The sequence below is a fragment of the Benincasa hispida genome, chromosome 4, assembly GCF_027475165.1.
Source record: "Benincasa hispida cultivar pf3 chromosome 4, pf3_genome.v1.1, whole genome shotgun sequence".
Taxonomy (NCBI): domain Eukaryota; kingdom Viridiplantae; phylum Streptophyta; class Magnoliopsida; order Cucurbitales; family Cucurbitaceae; genus Benincasa; species Benincasa hispida.
Window position 1 is genome coordinate 70,365,090 of NC_143481.1, and position 25,635 is coordinate 70,390,724.

General features: G+C 36.1%; 1 protein-coding gene across 1 annotated transcript; it reads right to left on the reverse strand.

Moving 5' to 3' along the window:
- Positions 1-2,863: 2,863 nt before the first annotated feature.
- Positions 2,864-11,062, reverse strand: LOC120076901 (alpha/beta-Hydrolases superfamily protein). The gene is made up of 13 exons (XM_039030858.2): positions 10,589-11,062; positions 7,789-7,920; positions 7,570-7,596; positions 6,926-7,013; positions 6,266-6,309; positions 5,774-5,872; positions 5,245-5,302; positions 5,072-5,124; positions 4,705-4,806; positions 4,401-4,466; positions 3,568-3,689; positions 3,284-3,455; positions 2,864-3,184 (listed from the first exon to the last, which is right to left on the reverse strand). Exons 1-13 carry the CDS (start codon positions 10,721-10,723, stop codon positions 3,116-3,118), a joined length of 1,167 nt encoding a protein of 388 aa, XP_038886786.1. The 5' UTR covers positions 10,724-11,062; the 3' UTR covers positions 2,864-3,115.
- Positions 11,063-25,635: the final 14,573 nt, after the last annotated feature.

Below are 25,635 nucleotides of genomic sequence, written 5' to 3' on the forward strand. Positions count from 1 at the left end.
GCGCCTACCTAGAAAGAGCATCAAGAAGGATGAAGAAGTGGACTGATAAGAAGCGGAGGGCCCTCGAGTTTCAAGCCGGGGACAAGGTCCTGATCAAGCTACAACCGGAACAGTTTCCATTCTGAGGCCAGAGAGACCAATGGCTAGTAAGGAAATATGAAGGTCCAGTGGAGGTAATTGAGAAGGTCGGGAGAACCTCATATAAGGTTCAGTTACCCTCATGGATGAAGATTCATCCTGTCATCCATGTGAGTATCCTAAAGCCCTATCATCCCGATCCCGAGGATGAACAGCGAAACATGCTAAGGCGCCCACCGATCACGATGAAGAGTTCTGCTGAGAAAGAAGTTGCACAAATTCTGGATAAACGTACGCGCCGTATTGGAAGACCCAGACGAGAACTGACAGAGTTCTTAGTGAAATGGAAGGATCTCCCCGACGAAGAGATCAGTTGGGAGCGGGCCGAAGATTTGAAGAATGCAGCTCCAGCCATCACAGATTTTGAACAAGGTCAGTTGACGGGGACGTCAACCAATTAAGTGGGGGAGAATGTCACGGTCATGCTTGTCCAGGGCCTATTGCCCATGGCCGCATGCCCAATCCAACCCCCTTCTAGCATACTTTCATATCTTGTATTGTATTAGCTTAGTTAGCTTGTTTTCTTTACATTTTCATTGTAAGTGACCACTCGCCCTTTTACATATGCAAGGGCGCTAGTTGGCTTTTTATTCAGAATGCACTATATGGGGATAAGACTAACCATCACTTCCTCATACCCGGAGTAATACGCTATAAAGCTGTTGTTGTTGCTTATTGCTTTCTAGTCTACTACAATCTTTCTTTCTTTATTCACACTCACAAAAACTTCTTACGAAAACCTTTTCTCCAAACCCGTTTTCCCTAAAAACGGGGGTGGAGGTTGCGAGAGGCACTCGGTGTGCCACCGGCAGTCCATATTCGAGTTGGCTGACTTGTTCGTGAGCGGAAACAAGTGCCGCACAATCGCTAAGAGAAGCTTCCGAAAGAGCGATTGTGACACGTTGCTCTTCACATCTTCAATCGATCGCCGCATGCGATGTAGTTATTTTGATTATCGCATGCGGTTGAAATGCGTTGATCGCTAGAATCCATGATCGATCGTCGCATGCGCCGCCATTGCATTAATCATTTCTTTGTTCTTGATCGGTTGGCGCATGCGATGTAGATGCATTGTATATTTTGTCCTCGAGCCATTAACGCATGCGGTGACCTATTTCCTGTAAAACAGAGACTTGGAATTTCGCCATCACAATGGGGTTAGTGGATGTGTTTACGACACTTTATAATTTTCATATTTCTCAACCAATTCTTATACTATCGATGCAAGTTTTCTCTCTTTTTGCCGCATAAACTAAATAAAACAGCATAAATAACTTGTATTTCTACAAGTTATCACACCCCCAAATTTAGATATATGCTTGTCCTCAAGCATATCTTCAAATGTCGCGGACACCTTGCCCAGCCCCTGTGTGCGCGCTGTTTCGCCCTATCACGAGCATCAGCACCCAGATTTGGTCAGAATAACCTCCAAACGGGTTGTTTGAGGGGTTTGGCCAAAATTTTGTCATTTTAAGTAGGGTAAGCTGGTAATTTTGGTATAAGAGGATATTTTTTATATTTTAAAGTTATTTTATGAAATTATGGTATTAATTTGAAATTTCATTGAAAATGGGAGAAATTTCAGAAAACACTTCAAAGGGAACTTGCAATGGAGAGCCCCTGCAAAAACTGTGAGTGGTTATTATGTTATTGTATTATTGATGTATTTCTATATATATAGGTAAATATATATAGGGGATAACATTAAACTGGCATGAACAAGGATACATGTTTATCTGGTTACTATGCTTGTTAAGATATTGCTTGTATATTTGTGTTGGAAACTGAAATTATACCCGAGATATATAGTTAGCATGCTTGAAAAAACACTTGGCGGGAAAATATAGTCGATTTCGATCGACGGGAAATCATAGTCGGTGACGACCGACAAGAAATATAGCCAAGTTGCCTAAGTATAACTAGTAGGAAAATAGTCGATGTGCACATTGACAGGATAATAGGGTATAGGGAAAGTTTCCACAAGAATTATTATTATATTGCTTTAAGGTACGGTCATGCCAGGAATAACCAATGGTATAGCTGGGAATGTTTGACAATGGATGAGCTGGGAATAATCCAACGGTCGAGAAATAATTGTGAACTTGTGACAATGTTCTTGTTGATTATGTATTGATTTTCAAAAAGTACATTTCTGTAGATAAAGTTATTGTTTTTTTAAAGACACCACTCACTGGACTTTATAGCTCATGTTTTCCAAATGTTTTTCTTTTCCCCCAGGTAGCACAACAAAGCGTTCAGAAAAAAGTCACCAAGCCACCAACACCAGGAATTGGGAATCTCTCATAGAGCATGACTCGAATTGGGTAGCTGAAAATCAGTAGGATAGCTAAATCATTTGTATAAAAATTATATGAATATTGTAGACATTCTAAATTCTTAGTCCACAATAAAGAAATATTGGTATATTAGCTGTCCTAGTTGTAAATTGACTGTCTTCACGCTCGCTTCTGGGTCTTGGGCTAAGGCTCGGGAGGGTGCGTGACAATAGAGAACTTTGGCACCCCTAATCTTATCACTTCTTTGGTGCGTGCCTATTCCTAATTGTTCCGACAAACAAGAAGTTTAACCCTTTTTTCCCTTCTCATCTGGCCCCTCGAGAATATTTATTTTCCCGAGTATAGGCATAAAATCTGTAGAATGATGGTCAAATCAAGTGATAATATACGGGGCTACAATTAAACTCCATCTACAAATACACCGAAGATTAGTTAAAGAAACTGTAGAAAAATGTTAGAACTCAAGTCAAACGTGTAAAGCTAAAGCTTGGGGTTACAATAATGAAACCATAAGACAACTGTCATGTGCAATAGATATACAAAATGATGTTGATGCAAGTTCCTATAATGCCTAAAATGAATTGAGAAATGAGATATGCAAATACATATGATATGTATGATGTCAAAAAAGTCTTGCTCTTGTCTCAGAAAAGAAAGAAAGAAAGAAAGCCTTGCTCGCCTCAAGTTCTAATCCCTTTGAAAGAGGATGACAAGATCCTAAAGAGGCCATCTGGATTATCAGCATGCACCTGTTAATAAAAAACACAGCATATAGTATTACTCTTTGTTATATCATAAATTCACCAAAAATGAGGGGGAAAAGATTGGTAAAAAGAAAAGAACTATACCCAATGGCCGGCATCCTCAAGGACGTGCATTTCAACCCCACCTCCCTCTTCAACAGCCAGTTCCTCTGCAGCATGAATTCTCCTAATGTCTTCAAGTGCCCAACGGTGCAAACTTCTTTCAGCTTTCAAGAAATTGATATGCACACCACGGGGAACATCTTCCACAATTTTCCTACAAAACAATCGTATGGATTGCATAATCTACTTGGGTGATCAAACTTAAAAGCATTTTGAAAGAGGAAAAGAAAATATGTTAATAACCAAAAAGTATCTAAAGTCACTACCATAAATTTGTCTCTTCATAGGACTGATACATTTCAGCAATGCCCTTGAGATCAAACGCCCATGAAAAGCCAGACGATGATGAACCACGAGGCCCAATAGGTCGAAGGTTTGTAACGACCCACTGTCAGCCAATGGAATTTTCAGAAAAGTTTCAATTTCAAACCAAAAGCCAAAAACACGACATGTACCCAAAGTTGATATCTTATCAGAAAAAAATTATCCATATCTTACATAACGGGGGAGACCTTCTATAAACAAAACAGAAAGTAAAGAACGCTGAAGTCACAAACCAACCAAAGCAAAAGATAGTGAAACTATAGCATAGCATCATTCACATGCTTTCTTACAAAAACAAGTGGCTGAGAACCCAGCTCCAAGAGAACTTTTTGGGCGTTAACAGATTGAAGTTTTGTATTTAGAACATGTTAACGCCTCTTTTCCTATTCATACTTCTGAACTTTTTCGTTATCCACCTTTTACAGTTTTTTAGAAACTTATTTTCCAATATTATGAAGCAAACTTCTGAGATAGTACTTGTTTAGCAACAATAAATAGGTGAATATTTAGAAAATTGAATAAATATTTAAGACTGAGGGTAGTACTACTGCACAATCATGTAATATATGAAATGAGAAGAAAGGAGGCTGAATCAGGGTGATACATGAGTGGAGCCTTATCTAAACACCCAAATACTGAATTAGGACTTCATATGAAGATAGACGCAAAAAAAAACTGCTTAACACTAAACACTCAAAAGATAATCTTCGCATGACTGTAGAAGCTCAAAGAAACTGCTTGACTAAATAGTTTAAGAGAAAAGTGACCGTGATACCTGTGCTACATCCTTAGAAAATCCATGTTGAACAAGAGCATTCACGACATCCTGCTTCGAGGATACCTATTACCATAAAATATGTATATGATGTGCATAAACAAAATAAAGCATGAAATATACATATCGCGGAGTCTCCCAGTGAAAATATTGGAATGTAGATATTACAACTGTAACAAGAATATTAGAGTGGTTCAAATGCTAAAACAAAAAGATAAAGAAAACCAATCAGTGGACTGTTTCCTTTACCCACCCAAAAAAGAGAGAAATACGAGTGGGATAAAACAGTATACTGCAATTTTACCTCATTTCCCAGTGTACTTAGGAAAGATATTAATTGTTCAGGATGGTCCTCTCCACCTCCACCAGGTCGAACTATTCCAGGAGTGGCATCCAGAACCCAAACCTACAGGAAAGAGAAATGGAAAAAGACAAAAAAATGAAAAAGAAAATAAGCATCACGAAAAGAAAGGACACAAGCTCTGTTTAGATTCTTTGAAAGAAAAAGTCTACACAACGGAACATAATTTATTGCATTTGATTACCTTCCACTCCAAAATAAAACATTAATTAATTACTTCTCTAAATTCCTTTCGGGGAAATTTCTAATACCTAGGTATTAAGTTTATAAGACTTGAGAGCAAAGATAAACTCGGTAGGAAAGAACCTACTCTCACTGGCCGTGCAAGAGGTTTAGCAGCCTGTTGTACCATACTCAAGACAACTGCAAAGATAATTTAAGGTGCAGTAAGCACCAGTTACCATTAGCACCTGAAAAATGAATAAGATTTCATGTCAAATTGCACAAAGGCTAGTGTCCATTCCTTGTTAGGTTACAAAATACCTTTTCCTCCAAAGCTGTGCCCAACTAGAACTCGAGGTGTTATTTTCAACTGTCGGACCTAATAAACAATTAATGGAGTTCAGAAGACAGTCGTGTATCTATTTTATCACACATTTAAATTACAATATCTAGTATCCTCATGGAGAAGGAGCTAATGTACATAATTTAATTGAAAACTAGATGGCTGAAGCCAAATATGAGAACAACCTATTATCGTAGAAAACATTAGTTTTAAATTCTATGTATAACAAATTCTAGGCAGGAAATGGCACAAAACATTATATCATTTAGCTAGAAACCTATAAATTCAAGCAAGAGCGCGCAAACACACCAAAAATACATATCATGTGCATTATAAAAGTTAAAAGATTTTTAGACCTTAAAACTCAAAGGATGCAATTATACAACCTATATAACAGATCCTATTCAAGTAAGGTTGTTAGAAGTTTTTTAAACCAAAACAAAGAGGCCTAATTTTCAAGAAACGAATACAATTAATAATTTTATTCAATGTCTGAAGGCCACACACCAGCTTCAATACATCAAGAGCAGTAGCAGAAACAGTGTGAGGGCTTGTCTTCGTAGTTAAGGTTGAATCACCATGACATCGCAAATCTACCAAAAGAAACTGCAAAATAACAATAAAAGAATAAATGTAAGCTCAACATTGTTAAAACTTAAAACCGAGATGCCCTCCTTATATTTTAGCCTATGACATTTAGATATTAAAATTTATGAATGCAACCAAAAGAGTGAGAGAACTATAATTGAGAAGATAAAAGAACACTGAGCGAGCATGAGTTAGGTGTTACCACGTGATTTCTAATGCTAATGCAAACATGAAAGGATTTGTCTTGTGAGAAACACAAAAAGAAAAGTAAAAATTAAAACATGGCTCTAGGTTGTAATTTTCCAGGGAAAGAAACAACCTTTTTCAATCCAAGAAAAATTATATTTTTAAGAACAAAAAATGAAAGTAGCTCCCCCCATCCCCGAGCCCTAACACAATTTGAAAAGCTACCTGCCATGCTGGAAATTCTTTAGCCAATCTTCTAGCAAAGGTTCCTGTAGCACAAGGTACTAAGTGAGCATTCTAACTATCAAAACTACAGTTACAGAAGGCCAAATATAAAAATTATGATATTCACATTTAAATTTTGTATCTAGTCTTTCATATACACACACATATACACAGTCCAAGTTGCCACCATCTTCTTATATTATCATCAAGGAGTACAGCATATCTCTTTTCACATAAATGAAAAATTAGCATTGTAAATGCAAAATTATGGCGTGAAACTAACTTGATGCTGCAAATTAATTCCCTTACTTCAATAATTCATGCAGACCTAAAATCCAAAGACATCAGCTTTTATTTCATTGAATCTTCAAAGTACATAAGATCATTGAGATAAGAAAAAGAAAGAAGAAAGTTCATCAATTCTCTCTAAGTGATAATTGTCTTTTAAGGTTTCAAACTTATCAGATTTAGTTTGTTTGACCATTAAGCCATTGTGATAACATCATGTGAGTCTGTGGATGAACACTATGCTATCAACCCAGCCCATCTAGCATGAAAAAAGATCAAAACATACGCAGGCACCATGCCACTTAACTACTCAGCAAGCATGAACAGGTTAAGAAAACTATTCAATACAGCCCAAAAAATCTAAGTGCATACCCCAGTTCTTTCTGCTGCCTAGAATTCCATGCAGAAAGACTGCTGTTGGTGGATCTGGTGATCTATCCAATACATTACTCCACTTTACCTGCTCAGAGCATACGGAAACACAATTTAACAGCAGAATCCCACAAAGCATGTGATAGCAGTCATAAACTTCATACACCTTCATCTCCCTGATATTCAGAAATTATTTATTTGTACATAAAAAGGGAAATCAGATTGCACCATAACCTTTGCACAACCCTATTTCTTAAAAATATAAAAGAAAACTCACTATAAACACATTTTTTTGTAACATCACTGAAAAGAAAAAAAGTTCTAAAATATTTGATGTACCCTTGTTTATTGAGAATAAGAAATTTAGTAGAAACAAGTGACGGAAATTCTACCATACGTTTATGATTTGAAAAGGTAAATATTTGCAATGATCCAAATTTTCGTTAGCATGTGTTAGGAAAATCAAAGAACCCACATGTAGGATAGCAAACAAAATAGGTTTAACCTGGTGGCTCAGAACAACTCACATATCAGAACTGAATTTCACCCAGTCAGTCCTGCCGCTAAAATCTAAATACATGAAGAATCAAGAAAATATCTGTATACAAGGTCCATGAAGAGTAAAAGGGATTCATAAAACTTACAAGTGCTCCTTGAACTAGATCAAAAGCCTGTGAGAAAGAACAATAGCCCAGGTTAAATGGAAGGGGAAAAGAAGAAGAAGAAGAAGAAGAAGGAGAAGAAGGAGAAGAAGAAAGGTGAGAGTTTAATTTCTTTGATATTAAAGAGGATTAAATCAACAGAAAGTTTAACACCGGCTGGCAATGGCACTAGCCTTGTAAGCTCTAGAGGAGAATAGATACCAATGTTTCGGAAGTCATTTTCCCGAGATTTTGATGTGAAATCGTCTCGTCCAACAATGCTGCACGGATAGATAAATGTTTAACTGCAATGCTTGAACGACCATGAGCAAATTGGGGCAAATGCACGCCATTCTGCAGAAAGCACAACATAAAACATATTAATCATTTTCCAACACGGTTTATTGGGCATGGCTTCACTAAAGCCAGACAGAAGAATTCTGTTTAAGTAGCAAGTTAACTAACTGTAAATAACAATTGAGAAATCATTTTCACACCAATTAGCAATGATAAAAACTCGATCATCTTGGTCTGGTCTGAGTGATTGAGCATATTAGTGAATGGTCCAGAGAATGTAAGCCTTAACAAAAATTAAAAGGTAGAGCCGATATGCTTTTCTCAAATAGGAAGAAGATAGGCAATTAGGGGCAAAGGCATAAGTGGCTTGTCTATAAAGAACTTCCTATCCCAACAGAATTAAATTAAACCTTAGAATGGCTGACAGCGTTCAAGTGGAAAAGTGAAATCATTCTTCTCCGGTAAACAAAAACAAGCACAAAGAAGCCTACTTAATAATAATTCAGAAAATAAATAAAACAGTAACTTCTGCTTGAACGAACTACCATAACAAACAAAACATCTAGGGTAAAATAAACTTTTAATCTTAGGATTTTAACTTATTTCTATTTGGTTCCTGTATTTTTAAAACTCAAACTTTTAGTTAGCCTATTAACACACCTTCTATCTCTAAATTTTTCTGATTTGTTATCTACTTTCAAACACTATTTTCAAAAACCAAGCTATTTTTTTAAAACAGAAGTAGTTTTAAAAATCTTGTTTTGTTTTTTGAAATTTAGTAGGATTGAACTCTTTAACAAAAGCAATATAAGAAACTAAGAGGAAATAGGCCTAATTTTCAAAACCAAAAAAACCAAATGGTTACCAACCAGAGTTTAATTCTTGACATTTGAATTTAGTTTCTAACGTGACCCAGTTCCTAAAGTTTGGATTCAATTTTTAATTGGTTTCAAGAGTTCAAAATTCATTTTTAAATGGTTGCCGACTGCTAGTTGATATAAAGAAATGATGTCGTGACGATTAAAACATGCTAACCCAACTTTGTTGTTATGTATTTTTTGTTCTTTTGACACTCAATGAACAACTAGAAATAAATCTCAAACTTCAAAAATTTAAATCTCTCCGATCAAATACATGCGAAATTAAAATTTTTAAAAAAATGTTAGTTTAGAAAAATTAGAGCAAAAAAAATGGGACAAAGTATATTTTAAGGTAATTGCAAAGGGTAATACTTTTATGGCTAATAATTAAGTATCCAGTAACATTTTTACAGAACTGCAAAGTTAGCCAAATTTATCCGTCCTATCAGTGATATAATTTATCACTGATAAATTCCGAGAGATGGATCTAAATTTTGAAATATTTACAAATATTTTTGCATTGTGTTATATTTGCCAATACTTTGGATGTAACGGAGGTGTTTTTGGTAAATTTTCATAGGTTATGTGGCGATGATTGGACTGTTTGATTTAATAATATAGACTGGTTTGACTATGGTGTTGTGTAATGATGATTGAGGGCGTTCTGGTAATTTTTCTAAGTTAAGCGACTGTGTTTATGATAAAAGTTTTAAATATGGACTCATGCATGCTAGTATATATGATGCATGTTAACCTTTTTATTTGGGCAATGTACACCTTACGACTGATTGTGTATTCCTTTGGGATACATACCATGACTGTTTATGTGCACATTTATGACTATTTGTGTACCTTCGGATATACACTTATGACTGACGTATGCTCCCTCGGGACACACCTACGAATTGTGTACCTTCAAGTATCACCTATGACTGACGTGTGCTTCCTTAGGACACATCTACGAATGATATGTCAACCTTTGGATATACACCTATGACTGATGCATGTTTCCTCGAGATCACGTTTATGACTGATATGTGACCTTCAGGTTTACTACGAATATAATATGGGTGTATACCGTTGCACTCATGTTTATCATGTTTAAAATGAGTCTTGGTATTTGAAAATTTATAACTTTTTATGTTAAACTTTCAAGTTCTTCGATGTTTTTTCAGTTTTAAATTTATGTTTTTAGGGGACCGATTAAATGTTTTGTTTATTTGATTTATTTATTAATTTAAAATTTTGGGTTAAAATAGTCAGCTCTGTTTCACTGAATTTATACTTTATTGGTCAAAATGTTTGAGTGAAAATGTGTAGTAATGAATAACGGTACTTGTCAAAGGACTCAGTCTGAGTTGTTACATTAGACCTAATTTATATATTTGGAACTGCCCATCTATTCTAAGCCATACTTGCTTTTTTTTAGTAACAGAAACAGCACACTTGCATTTTTATAAAATAAATTGAATCGTGTGATTTCAGAAAGTGGTAGGTAAACGACTTCACACCAATCTTGCATGCGAGACTGATGTATTTCCTGGTCGGTCCGAACCGAATTAGACCAGATTAAAGTACTCAGGGTAAATCCTGGCGCTCCTTTTTTCTTTTCTGGGTCTTATACTTTTCATGGACTGAATACTTTGAAGAAAATTGACAAAAAATGAAACAAAGAAACAGAGACCGCGGCGTAATTTAGCATGTTCGGTTTTCCTTCTTTAAGAATATTAAGGGGTTTCAAACCCACGACCATAAGACCATTTGAGCTATGTTTGGGCAAGAAATGTTGGTACAACACAACGGTGAAAAGAGAAAACATAAAAACAAGTAGCTGAAAAAATGAATGAAGGAAAAAAAAAAAGTACCTGGAAATGACAGTTGAAACGGACCGGATTGGCAGGCCAACTGAGACGGCTATCGAATCGAAGCGTGGAGCCTCTGTCAGCGAAATGAACAAGGGATCCGGAAAATGTAGCCGCAAAACTCGCAACTATCGGCATTGCAGGGGAGATAGAGAAAAAAGAGGAATCATAAGGCGAGAGCTCGGTTTAGAGAAGGAAGATCCGGCGAGGCAATGTTTAGGTGGAGAAATGAGAGATGAATTGAAGGCGAAATTGATGCAAAGCAGAGGAAAGAGGAAAGAGGAAAGAGGAAAGAGGAAAGGAAAAGGAGAGGCGGAAAAAGCGAGGAAGACGCTGTGACGGGGCGTCCCATGTTAGTTGGACCGTCCAGGGACGAGCGGGAGACTCTGGGCCTCCCGCATGTTTCACACCTATCACCTATGCGACGAAATACCCTGTTGCCTGCTTTACACTACTGTCTACGGGAAAACACGCTTTTTAACAATGAAATAGGGTGGACCCATTCACCTTAACGCAAAGCAATTTTATGGGGTAAATAACAGTTGTGTTGTATTCTGCTCCCTTAATACTAGTAAAAAAAAAATGAAGATAATGTTGATTAGTGAATTATTAAACTCCCTTTACTAATTATTTCGTTTTTCATTTTTCGTTTTTGAAAATTAAATATATTTACTCTCAATTTCTTACAATAGTGTGCATATTTCTCAAAGAAAAAGAAAATTCTTAGTCAAAATTCAAAACACAAAAAACTACATTTTTCTAGTTTTCATAACTTGGCTTAGCTTTTGAAAATATAGGTAAAAAGTAGATAACAAACTAAGAAGTTAAAAGGTGGAATGAATGTTTTTGTTTATACACTTAGTTTTTTGAAAACCAAAAACCAAAAATCAAATAGTTACTAAACGAGGCCTAAGAAACAAGTTTTAACTTTATGAACTAAAATTCATAATTGAACTATAAAGAAGATGAGCACTCTCTTAAATTACCAAGGGCTTGAACATAGGATCTCCATGGATCACCTACTCTAATACTATCTTAAATCACCAATTAACCCAAAAGTTTAAGCTTGTAGCTAAAAGCGAATTTAATTATATATCATCTCTCACTTGTTGGGATTAGTATCCTAATTCTCCCGGAATCTCGTAGTTTGTAAACAGTTTGTACATATTATTATTAATAAAATAAGATCTATGATTATTTTATGTAAACTTAAGCATGTATATGAGATATACAAGTGGATCATGCCAGTAATAACCTAAATGGTCTGTAGTATAAGGATAAATGAGGGATACCTTATCCTAGTGACACTACGGATATGGTCTGCTTTGTATATGTTTACAAGTGTTGTAAACTACTATAGATGGTCTGATTCTGACCATTCATGTGGAGACATGCGAGCGGGAGTATCCTATACAAAGAGTGTTTAAGACTGAACCACGAGATGATTAGTCTCTTTATATAACATCGTTGATAATTGAGACTTACATCTCACTAAAATGACCATAGGTGACATGACATTAATCATGAATGTTTTGGGAACTCCTGCTTATGAGGGCGGTTCTTTGATTAGTATGGGTGAGAATGGCCAGATTTCTGTTAGGAATGTCCTAGAACTCGCAGTTGTAAATTTTATGTTAAACATTCTATTTATCAATAAAATATTATTGAGTATTTTATTCAATAAAGTTATTGATTTTGCATTCTATTATGAAAATCTAATAAACATGTCCACGGCTATAGTATGAATACTTTAATTTTATGTGGTGACATAAACAGGATCAAGTTAATAGTATATAGCCTAAATGGTCTATAAGTATATAGATGAAATTGGGTATCCCATCCTAGTAACACTATTAGATGGGGCCCATTTTATATAGGTAATACAAATTATGTGATCCACAGATCATTCATGTAGAGACATGTGAGTGGGGGCATCCTATGCAATGAGTTTGCATATAGACTGGACCATGAAATAGTCACTTTTCTTTATAATGACCGTTTACTGTTAAAACTGACTATTTCATACTTAAGTAACCTAGGATAATTCGATCTTAATTCTAAGCTAGCTATGAACTTCTGTTTATTCAGGATTATCCTTTAATATGCATGGGTGAGAGTAGTCCAACAACACTACTCAATAAGCCTTCCATTTTAAGGATAAGATCGGATGAATAGCTGGGGACATAGCCCTGCAAGATGGAATTCACTCCTACCCATTTTAGTGTTTGTAGATAAGTTGTTCATTGATTCTAGGTCTTGAACAATCAGGGCCTCGCCTTCTCATGGTATAGAAGGACATGATTCATAAGCAGTATTTTGAATCAAATTGTTCATTGGATGGTCAGTAGGGACTTAAGGAAAAAGATGTATTTACAGGGGTAAAACGGTGATTTTGACCTAACTGAAATTACGAACAACTTGTAAAGGATCGACTTACTGATTATGATTTATATGGATAGAAATATATCTACAGTGAGGAGAGTGAAACTATTGAGCTATAGTGGTGTGTGATAGTTAACAAATAGTAATTAATTCGGTTAAAGAGTTTTAACGAATTAATTACAGATCGTTGGAGCTCATGATCTGTAGGTCCATTAGGTCCCTCTATTAGCTCATTAAATTGGAATAACAATTGAGTATTGATGTATGAAATTCGGGTTACGAATTTGAAATGTTCAAAATCAATTTTAGGGTTTTCGATTGAATGTATATGATACAATTATAAACATTTAATTTAATTGAAATCAAAAGAAATTGGAAAATCAATTAATATTTAAATTTTGATTTAAATATAAAATTGATTTATTGGTGATATTGATATTTTATTAATTTAATAGTTAGATATTAAATTAATATTATTTTAATTAAAAATCATTTAAAAATTGGTTTTATATAAATTAATTATTTTGAATTAATTTTATAAAATTATTAATTAAAATCATTTAAAAATTGATTTTATATAAATTAATTATTTTGAATTAATTTTATAAAATTAATTTAAATAAAATCATTTTTTAAAATCATTTTAGGTTAATGGGGTTTTCCAATTTTAGGAAAAACCCACTAACATGTTTGATGAAATATCATCAAATTCCAATTGATTTTGTTGATGATCTTCAAGTTGGAGCTGCCCACCATGAACCCTATACATTTGCATGTTATTTACCTATATATTGAAGCTCCATGCATGAAGATCAGCGAGAATGCTGAAATATATTTTCTGAATTGATAACCTTAAAATCCTACTCTCGTTCTTCATCAATTCAACGTGTTCAAGTGTTTCCACCACACATTCCAGCTTGAGCATAATAGAGAAAATCTTGGTGGTAGTCCTCTCGATGATTCAAGCTTTATCTTGGTGTTTTTCAGTTGATTTCGTGGAGGAATATTCAAAGATAATATGTGATTCCAACCCTCTTTTGAATATCATATCAACAACATGCTTAAAACTCAAATTAAATATAGTTTAAGTGCTTATTGATTCTATAGTCTTCCATTGCATGATATTTCATTCCTTCAATTTCCAACTCAACAAGCCTACCTTTTTTTATATTTGTCAAATTGGGGAGCTAGGAACTCAATTACACAAGATGAAATTCACTCTTTCCTCAAAGAAGGGGTAAGTAGATAGATTGCTTCCTTAAGGGCTGATTCCATATCTTGAACATAGTGGCCACACCCTCTCTTTGGAAGAGAGGACCAAGTCATAGTAGGACTATGACTTATTGTTCATTAGAGGAATCAGTGGTACTTAAAGAGTTAGATGTAATTGTTGGGATTGATGTCCTAATTCTCCCGGAGTCTCGTAGTTTGTAATATATACACATTGTTATGAATAAAATAAGAGTTATTTTATCTGGCATTTACTCATATCCAATAAACAAAACTCCATGGTTATCGTATATAAACTTAAGAATGTATATGAGATATACAAGTGGATCATGCCTTAAATGATAACCTAAATAGGTCTGTAGTATAAGAATTAAGGAGGGATTTCTGATCCTGGTGACACTATGGATACGACCCGCTTTGTAGAGGTTTGCAAATGTTGTAAACTACTACAGATGGTAGATCATGACCATTCATCTAGAGGCATGCGAGCGGAGGTGTCCTATACAAAGAGTTTGTATCAGATCGGACCACGAGATGACTAGTCTCTGTATATAACGTCATTGATACTGGAGACTTACATCTCGCCTAAACGACCATAGGTGACATGACCTCAATTCTGAGTGTTTTGGGAACTCCTACCTTTGAGAGTGGTCCTTTGATTAGTATGGGTGAGAGTGGCCAGATTGCCAACTCAACATGCCTACCTTTCTGGAACTTGTCTGATTTGGGAGCTGGGAACTCAGTTACATAGATGGAATTCACTCATTCCCCAAAGTAGAGGTAAGTAGATAGATTTTTTCTTTAAAGGCTGATTCTGGGACTTGAACATAGTGGCCAAAACTTCTCTTTGGAAGAGAGGACTCAGTTATAGTAGGACTATGACTCATGTTTATCAGAGGGATCAGTGGTACTTAAGGAGTTAGATGTAACTACAAGGGCATTACGGTTATTGATCCAGCTATACATACTAGCGATCTGTGAAGGGTTATCGCACTGTTGATTGGTTGATATCGACACATAATATATCTATAGTAAGGAGAGTTCAATTGTTGGTCTTTAGTGGAATGGCTGGCAGTTAATGGATGGTGGATCCCGTGACTAAAGAGTTTAGTCAGTTATTCACATACCGTTGGAGCTTCGAGTTATAGGTTCATAAGGTCCCCTTGGTAGCTCAATGGATTCAAGTTGAGAATCAGTTCTTGGTGTTGATTTGAAATGTTCAAATTGACAAGAGATAATTGAAGGAAATCGGACACGAGGATTTCCATGAGCGGTAGAAGGATCTTTCCAAATTTCAATCGTATATGGACATTACAATTACAATCACAAACGGAAACATACGGTTATGCAAAAAATAGAAATTACAACATGTTTTACTACGTGATCAAGGGAAGTAATTAACAAACTTTTGAAGACTCGTCTTCAAGTTCCTTAATCATGAACACTCGATCACGCAACACAACAACACACGAACGTTCGTCCAACACGATTGCTACACTGTATGATCACAGCGAACTCATACAAAGCGATCACCACGGTCACAAACACTGCGAACGGCCTCCACAGAACCTCGACTGTGTTAAATTGAGTAAGACACCACCAAGAAGGTTACCTTGGTATTCTTGGTGTAAGAATCCAGAGGGTGGGCTCTGTGTGGATTTGGTTAGAGGCAGAAAATCGAAGGAAGAACAATCATGTAAACGATTGAGCAAGTGGGAGATGAAACACCTATCGTATAGGTTGATGGCCAATCGTTTAGTAAAAGCTATGCGATCGTCTAACAAAAGTTATGCGATCGTTTAGCTTATCGTCTAGCTGAGTGTCTATCATGTAAGAGCACTCACGATCGTTTAGCGAACTTCAAGCTGTCGTTTAGTAAATCTGATTTTTGACAACCTTCCGTGAGTAATTTCTGAGATTGGAAAATCTCAAATTCACAACTTTGCAAAAATTACTAAAATAGGAAAACATTTTCCTTTTATCTCACAGTTATCATGAAACCACCAATAACCTCTCACTCAATTGGTTATTAGAGAAAAAAAAAATTATCCAATAATTAATATTATTATATATATAAATGATAACTAACTTACCATAATATATTTATAACTTATAGTTTTAATATTTCATCTCATGAAATATATAAACCATAGCTCTTTTTCTATTCCATGGCATTTAATGTAAATCTCATTTACATTAACCCTCCACTAGATGTATCTCATACATCATACCGATCATATCATATATAATCGAATTACCTCTTGTCAATTTAAACATTTCAAACAAACACCAATAACTGATCCTCAGCTTGAACCCATTGAGCTACCAAGGGGACCTTATGGACCTGTAGCTCGAAGCTCTAACGGTACGTGAATAACTGACTAAACTCTTTAGTCATGGGATCCACCATCCGTTAACTGCCAGACACTCTACTATAGACTGACAGCTGAACTCTTCTTACTACAGATATATTAGTGTCCATCTTAACCAATCAATAGTACGAAAACCCTTCACAAATCGCTCGTAAGTACAGCTCGACCAATAACCATTATGGCCCTGTAGTTACATCTAACTCTTTAAGTACCACTGATCCCTCTAATGAACATAAGTCATAGTCCTACTATGACTGAGTCCTCTCTTCCAAAGAGAAGATGTGGCCACTATGTCAAGCCTCGGAATCAGCCCTTAAGGGAGCAATCTATCTACTTACCCCTACTTTGGGGAAGGAGTGAATTCTATCTTGTGTAATTGAGTTCCCAGCTCCCAGATCAGACAAGTCCCTAAAAAGATAGGCATGTTGAGTTCGCAATCTGGCCACTCTCACCCATACTAATCAAAGGATCCTTCAAAGGTAGAAGTTTCCAAAACACCCAAAATTGAGGTCGTGTCACCTATGGTCGTTTAGGTGAGATGTAAGTCTCCAGTATCAACGGCGTTATATACAGAGACAAATCATCTCGTGGTCCGATCTTATACAAACTCTTTGTATAGGACACCCCCGCTCGCATGTCTCAACAAGAATGGTCAGAATCTACCATCTGTAGTAGTTTACAACACTTGCAAACCTCTACAAAGTGGATCGTATCCATAGTGTCACCAGGATCATGAATCCCTCCTTAATCCTTATACTACAGACCTATTTAGGTTATCACTTAAGGCATGATCCACTTGTATATAGGGTTGGCAAAAAAAACCCGCAGGGGCGGGTCAGGCATTCCCCAGTTTGACCGAGGATGGGGTCAAACTAGAGAATTTTTTCGGGGCCCCATCCAGGGACGGGGCGGGGACGGGGACAGTATCCCCGTCTCTATCTCGACCTCGAATTTATATATATATATATAGAATAATATAAACTTATTAATTTTTATATATGTTTATAAAAGGCCCAAAAATAAAAACTAAAAAGCCCAAAAGCCCAAATTTTTTTTAAAAAAAGCCCAAATTTTTCTTCTCTCCTCCTTCCTTTTTGCCAAAAATCCCTAAAGCTAAATCCCTTTCCTTACCCTTAACAGTTAACCCTACTCACTGCTTTGTTGCCTCTGACTGCTACTACCGCCGGCACCGAAATTTTTCTCCTCTCTTGTTTTGCCTCTCCTCCATTCCAACGTTCGACTGCTACTTTTGTTCCGAGTTCCATTGAAGAAAAATCGCCCGCGTCCAGCCTGTGTCCGCTCGAATCCAGCCCACATCCGCCCGCTGCTTCCGCTTCGTGAAGTGAACGCATAACTAGCCGCGTCCACTGGCGTACGTCCGCTGCTTCTGCTCCTTGAAGACAGATCCAATGTCGTGTTAAAGACTGTGAGTGTGAAGACTTGTTTAGGGCAGAGGAATAATATGAAATAATTAATTGTTTAGCTATATCTAAAATTTGTTTAAATCATGAGTCTTTGTTTTATATATTTTGATTGTTTGGTGTTGTTTTTCTTTTGAAAAAAACAGACGTTGTGTTATTCTGAGAGGCGAGATCTATCCATTCAACTTTCAAGACTTCAAAGTTCAAGCTGGTGCCGATAAAAATTTCTTTCGTTCTCTTGTTTGACCGTTTGAATTTTTGAAAAGTATGCTTGAAATTAGTAAATAATATGTTTGAAAAATATGTTTGTGTATGTTTGATATTTTAATGTTTTGAATTTTAGACTTGAATATGTTTGAAAAATATGTTCGTTTATGTTTGATATTTGAATGTCTTGAATTTTAGGCTTATGTTTGATATTTGAATGTTTTGAATTTTAGGCTTGAATATGTTTGGAAAATATGTTTGTGTATGTTTGAAATTTGAATGCTTTCAATTTTGGGGTTGAATGATTTCAATATGTTTAAATGCTTTGAAAATGAAGTCCAAGTCTAAAGAGGGTTTTTTAAATTAAATTTTTGGTAGGTTGAAAACAATGTCTTCATCACCTGCTACAAATAAAAATTATCCAAATCCAATTCCAAGTCCAATCCAAGATCCAACCCCAAATTTAACTCCATGCTCATCGAATGATGATAATTTGAATGTTGATAATTGTGTTATTCTTAATGAGGATATTGAGAAGGGATCTTTAAAGAGGAGATTGACATCGGTTGTTTGGAACCATTTTAAGAAACAAAAAATAGATGGAGTAGACAATGCGGTTTGTAATTATTACAAACGAAAATTAGGGGGTGAAAGTAAAAATGGAACCAAACATTTGCATGATCATATTAAGATATGCCCATATAAAGGACAACAGGACATATGACAATCCCTATTGAATCCTAATAGAGAGAAGAAAAATACATTAAGTTTATATAACTTCAATCAGGAAGCTGCAAAAAAGCATTAGCTAGGATGATAATAAGACATGAATATCCTCTCTCAATAGTTGAGCATGAAGGTTTTAAAGAATTTTGTAATGTCATCCAACCATTATTTAAGATGGTGTCAAGAAACACAATAAAGAGGGAGATTTTGAAAATTTATGAGACTGAAAAGTTGAAAACCATGGCATTGTTGAATGAGATCAAAGGAAAGATTGCCCGACAACGGACATGTGGACTTCCAACCACCAAACAAAAGGTTATATGGTTGTCACTACTCATTTTGTTAATGATAGTTGGGTTTTTCAAAACAAAATAATCAGGTTTATATATGCCCCTTCACCACACACTTCTGAGATGCTTCATGAAGAATTAATGGAATGTCTGTTAGATTGGAATATTGATCGAAATTTGTCATCAGTAACTGTAGATAATTGTAGTACCAATGACTCTATGGTTAATATGCTTGTTGATAGTTTGTGTGAAAACTTAATATTTGGTGGGAGTTTATTTCATATGTGGTGTTGTGCTCATATTCTAAACTTGATTGTGAAAGATGGGTTGGCAGTGATAGGAGATGGGATCGAAAGAGTACGTAGTAGTGTGTCTTTTTGGGTGCATACACAAAAAAAGAAGGAGAAATTTGAAGAAACTGCTCGACAATTGAATGTTTATGATGGTCAAATGTTGAGTCTTGATTGTTGTACTAGGTGGAATTCTACCTATTTTATGTTAGCCACTGCATTAAAGTACAAAGCTGTTTTTTATCGATTAAAACAACGAGAACCAAAGTACAAGTGTTTGCCTTTGGATCAAGATTGAGTATTAGCAAAAGAGATATGTGATAAACTGAAAATATTTCATCACATGACTGAAATATTTTCTGGATCCAAATATCCTACTGCTAATCTTTTTTTCCAAAAAAATTGTAAATTGAAATTGGCTATCTCTAAGTGGACTAATTCTGACATTCAAGAGATCAGAGACATGGCTTCAAATATGATGTCAAAGTTTGATAAGTATTGGAAGACAATTCATGGGGTAATGCCCATAGCTGCAGTTTTAGATCCACGTTACAAATTAAAGTTGATTGAGTTTTACTTCCTAGAATTTATGGAGATAGTTTTTTTCTTGAAGTGGAAAGGATTAAAAAAAATTTGTTCAAATTTGGAAATAGAATATCAGCTGAAGCATGAAGATGAAAGCGATGATTATCACGCTAGAAATTTAGATGAAACCTCACAAAATATCGAATTTGATGGTTTTAATGATTATGACTTGTTTGTATCAAATTCCAATAATATGAATCAGAAGCAACAGTTTAATGCATATTTGGATGAACCTGTCTTACCTCGAACATCCGATTTTGACATTTTGAGTTGGTGGAAATTGAATGGTGTCAAGTATTCAATTTTACAAGAAATTGCAAGAGACATATTAACCATCCTGTTATCTAGTGTTGCATCAAAGTCTGCTTTTAGTACCTGTGGTAGAATTGTAAGCCCACATCGTAACAAACTTCATCCAAAGACGATAGAGGCTTTGATGTACGCTCAAAATTGGATTGCAATTGAAGTTTTGACAGGTTAGTTTGTTTATTTTGTTTTACATCTTTCTATCATTTAATATATTAATAAATATTTTCTTTTATTACAAATATTTGACAATGTAAGGTACTAGCACAAGAAAAGAAATGGTTACACATTTAGCAACTGTTTTAGAAGATGCAGACGATTCTGATGAAGATGGCGTGGTAACTAAGGTATGCTCAAGGATTAACATTATTTCGTGGTCTAGTTTTTTTTTTTTTTTAATGACATTATTTGTTTATTACATTTTAAATGTAGAAATGAATACAACTAAGGATGGGATGATGCCAAGAAAGGTGAAAGATTTGATTGTGAAGTCGTTGAAGAGAGAAGGACGAGCTTTATTGAATTTTAAGTTGTAAACTTATTTGAATTTATAAGACGTTTACCTTTAATTGACTTCCTTATTCAAACTTTATTGAATTTTAAGTTGTAAAGTTATTTAATGGATTTGTTAGCTTTTAAATTGTCAATTGTGTTTATTTCATAGAATAGTCTATTGTTTTTTGTTCATTTGTTGTGCATTAGTCAAATTTCAAATAAACTCACTTGAATTAAAAAACGAGGAATTCGATAAACTTATTTAATGGATTTTTTGTGGATTAATCAAATTTTAATTAAAAAAAATTGGGAATCCCCGCCCCCATCCCCACCTTCAAATGGCAGGGACGGGGGCGGGGATGGAGGATAATTTCCCCACGGGGCTGGGGACGGGGGATGCCTCCCCGCCCCGCCCCAGCCCCGTTGCCAACCCTACTTGTATATCACATAGACATGCTTAAGTTTACATACAATAACCATGGAGCTTTTTTTATTGGATATGAGTAAATTCTAAAATGAACTAACAATTATTTTATTCATAAACAATATGTATAATTACAAACAACGAGACTCGGGGAGAATTAGGACACCAATCTCCCACTTGTCTTAATGCCTCAGGAGACTAATGTACAATACAAGAAAAACATGTACAATATACAATAAACAAGGGCATACACCAGTATCATCTCCCACTTGCACTAGACAAGATGCCGCATGTCCTGCAGACCTAGACTCTCCAGGTGACCCTCGAACACTTTAGCCGTGAGAGCCTTTGTATAGGGATCGACAACGTTATGCTCTGACGCGATCTTCCTGACTATCACATCACCACGATGCACAATCTCCCTGATCAAATGGTATTTTCGCTCTATATGCTTACCCCGATGATGACTTCAAGGCTCCTTCTAATTTGCCACGACCCCATATTATCACAATACAGAGTGATAGGTAAATCCATATTTGGAACAAATTCCAAATCTGAAAGGAATTTCCTCAGCCAAAAAGCCTCCTTAACTGCTTCACAAGCGGCTACGTATTCGGCTTCCATAGTGAAGTCTGCGATGCATACTTGCTTGATGCTTCGCCATACTAAAGCCCCTCCATTCAGAGTGAACACTGACCCTGATGTCGATTTGCAAGAATCTCTATCAGTTTGAAAGTTAGAGTCAATGTATCTTGTAAGGATAAGATCCTTATCTCCATACAAGAGCATGTAGTCTCTCATTCTCTGAAGATACTTGAAGATCGTCTTGACCGCCGTCCAGTGATCAAATCCTAGATTGGACTGATACCGACTGATAATCCCTACTGCATAGCAAATGTCGGGTCTAGTATACAACATTGCATACATTAAGCTTCCTACAGTTGAAGCATAAGGAATCCGTCTCATCTTCTCAACTTCTTGAGGTGTCTTAGGACATTGATCCTTAGACAAAACGATTCAATGCCTGAAGGGTAACAAACCTCTCTTGGAATCCTGCATCCTATACCTGATCAATATTTGATCAATGTACGATGCCCTAAACAAGGCTAACCTTTTTTTCTTACAATCCCGAATGATCTGGATCCCCCGAACGTACCGTGCCTCACCCAAATCTTTCATTTGGAACTGGACAGCTGGCCATTTCTTAATGCCAGTTAGATGCCCTACATCATTCCCAATGAGTAGGATATCATCCACATACAATACCAAAAAAGTTACGGAGTTGCTGATGATCTTCTTGTAAACACAAGGCTCATCAACGTTCTGATCAAAGCCAAATGACTTGACCACAGTGTCAAATCAAATCTTCCATGATCGAGACACTTGTTTCAGCCCATAAATGGATCTATTAAGCTTGCAAACCTTTTGCTCTTGATCTGGAACTATGAACCCCTCTAGTTGAGTCATATAGATGGTCTTCTCAAGATTATCATTAAGAAAGGCAGTCTTGACGTCCATTTGCCATATTTCATAATCATAAGATGTTGCTATGGACAGGAGTATCCGGATAAACTTGACCATGAAAACGGGTGAGAAAGTTTCCTCATAGTCAACTCCCCCGACCTGGGTATAATCCTTTGCCACAAGTCTAGCCTTAAAGATTTGCACCTTTCCAACTGCACCTATCTTTCGCTTATAGATCCACTTACACCCAATAGGTCTTACCTCATCAGGTGGATCAACAAGCTCCCAAACGTTATTAAAGTACATAGACTCCATTTCCTGGTTCATGGCCTCAACCCATTCATCTTTGTCAACATTCTTCGTTGCTTTTTTAAAAGACAACGGATCCTCGACCCCATCATTAGAAATGGCGTTATGGGCTTCAGTCAAACCCATGTAGCGATTTGATAGGTTTATAACCCTCCCACTAGATCGAGGCAGTCTCAACTCTTGAGCTGGTTAACTAGATGTACCAACCTCAACAACTCGTGTTGATCTGTCAATCTGTTCAACAACTCTTGTTGAACCCTCAGTGATCTCAGTCTCACTAGAAATCTCACGTAAAATGAGCTTACTTCTGAAGGAACTCTTATACAAGAGTACGTATGAGCAGAAGCAGATCTTTCCAATTCATTGTGACAAAATTTCCACACATACATTCAAACATACAGAATTTCCAATTCACTCTCTCCACGAACGACCTCTCGCTCTCGCTAGACCAACAAGTAATCGTCCAGCTGCACCCCGGTCATCTACACGAACAGCTTCGCACGAACACAAGGAAACAGGGACGACACCACCACTCGAACCCCTCAGTATTGTCAGAGTGAGAATCCAAAGGGTGGGCTTTGTTCGGATTTGGTAGAGGGGAGGTGGAAAGAGATCCTATACAACGATCAAGCAAATAGGAAAAAGACTCGTCTATCATATAGACAAAATGCTTGATCGTTTAGGTGAAGTATACGATCGTGTAGAAAAAGCTAAGTGATCGCCTATACGATCGTTTAGTAAAGCTCGGGCGCTAAACAAAGCGATCGTGTAGTAAGTAGCGCGCTCGGGTGTAAGCAATCGTTCAGTAAACAGCATTATCGTATATGCTCTAATTTACTAAGCGATGACACACTCTAGAATTGCAATACACCGTGAGCTATTTAAGCGTCTCAAAACGATTCTTCATCTTACTCATCAGTTGCGAAAATAGAAGAGACGCCGACCAATTATCCCATAACTGTCCAATTAATAAATAATAAATATAATCACATTATATTCATAACCTATGGATTAATATCATGTAACGACCCGACCCTCTAGGACTCAAGCTAGGTCATTACTAAATACATGCATGCATGGAACTTAAAATGACACTTTTTTATGGTGAAATAAATGCTAAATAAATAAGGTAAGTTCAAAAGCCCTTCATTAAGTTCAAATATTAAAAACAACAATAAGGTACCCATAAATCATAAATGTTAATAAATAAGTCTGAAAACAATTCTTAATAGTAAGTTTCAAACATCAAAACTGAAAGTTAAGCAAAACACGAAAAGAAATCTAAATCTCATGAACGGAAACATAAAACTGGTCCCAGTGGCTCGATCACGAATTCGCTTGTCAATCGTCGGTGCATCTCTACCTTTACCTGAAATAATAATATGAGAAAAGATGAGTATAAAATACTCAATAAGTAACCCCACTACTGGGGTTGGGCTAGGCATCTATGTCCTTTAGATGCCTACCTTTGGTGGAACATAAAAACTGCTCTAGTCCTCATGGGACACATACATACATGCAAAACTGATTTCTATCCTACTGTAGTTAAGTATGCCCACTACCTCCAGTGAATCCCGAAGGGAACACAACCCCTGGTGAATCCCGAAGGAAACACAACCCCTGGTGAATCCCGAAGGAAACAAAACCCCTAGTTAATCCCGAAGGAAACACAATATTTGTGAATCCCAAAGGAAACACGATCTGGTGAATTCCGAAGAAAACACAATATCTGGTGAATCCTAAAGGAAACACAATTTGGTGAATTCCAAAGAAAACACAACATCTGGTGAATCCCAAAGGAAACACAATCTGGTGGATTCTAAAGGAAACACAATATATGGTGAATCCCGATGGAAACACAATCTGGTGAATCTCGAAGGAAAAACAATACCTAGTGGGCACTAACTAATCAGTAAAGACACTATCACAGTCTCAATCACTATTATCACAATATGGTTTTATAACATACATATACACCTCAACATCATGGCTATACAACATGCATATACGTCTGAATATCCTCATATCAAATACAACCTCAGTGAATCAAGTATCATCTCTTACTAGCATGCAAGTATCTACGTGCACAAATAAATCTTTCAGATTCTCATACAAGAATATATATCGATCATACTATACTATCCATATATCATGCTCTCGTTATATTCTGATATTCATCTATTATGCTAGTATATATCTAGTGTCTGGCCTGTGGGCAGTTCCAGTAGTAAGATTACTTACCTCGAAGTCAGATAAGATATTAATCCAAGCAAATAGTCTCCAATAAAATAAATCCTGAAGTTAATTCCCCTAATACAGAATATAATACTAAATTTCAATCTTTGGAACCAAGACCCAAACATACAAAATTTAATCCAACGATCACCAATTAGCTTACCCAAACGAAACTTGATCAACAAAAAATCACAAGATTTCGACTCCAAAATCTCCTTTTAACAGATTTTAAATCCCAATGGACGACGACTTGGAACCTTCAAGATACAAGAGTTAAGTCAATATTTAATTCAATAATTAGTGGGTGCCTAGAA

Bases quoted from the DNA above. Each gene is read 5' to 3' on its own strand.
- LOC120076901 (XM_039030858.2), bottom strand. From the start codon at position 10,723: ATGCCGATAGTTGCGAGTTTTGCGGCTACATTTTCCGGATCCCTTGTT. The intron at 7,597-7,788 runs GTATCTATTCTC...TCTTTCTCACAG, and splicing joins AAATGACTTCCGAAACATTG to GCTTTTGATCTAGTTCAAGG. The intron at 3,456-3,567 runs GTAGTGACTTTA...ATTGTTTTGTAG, and splicing joins TATGAAGAGACAAATTTATG to GAAAATTGTGGAAGATGTTC.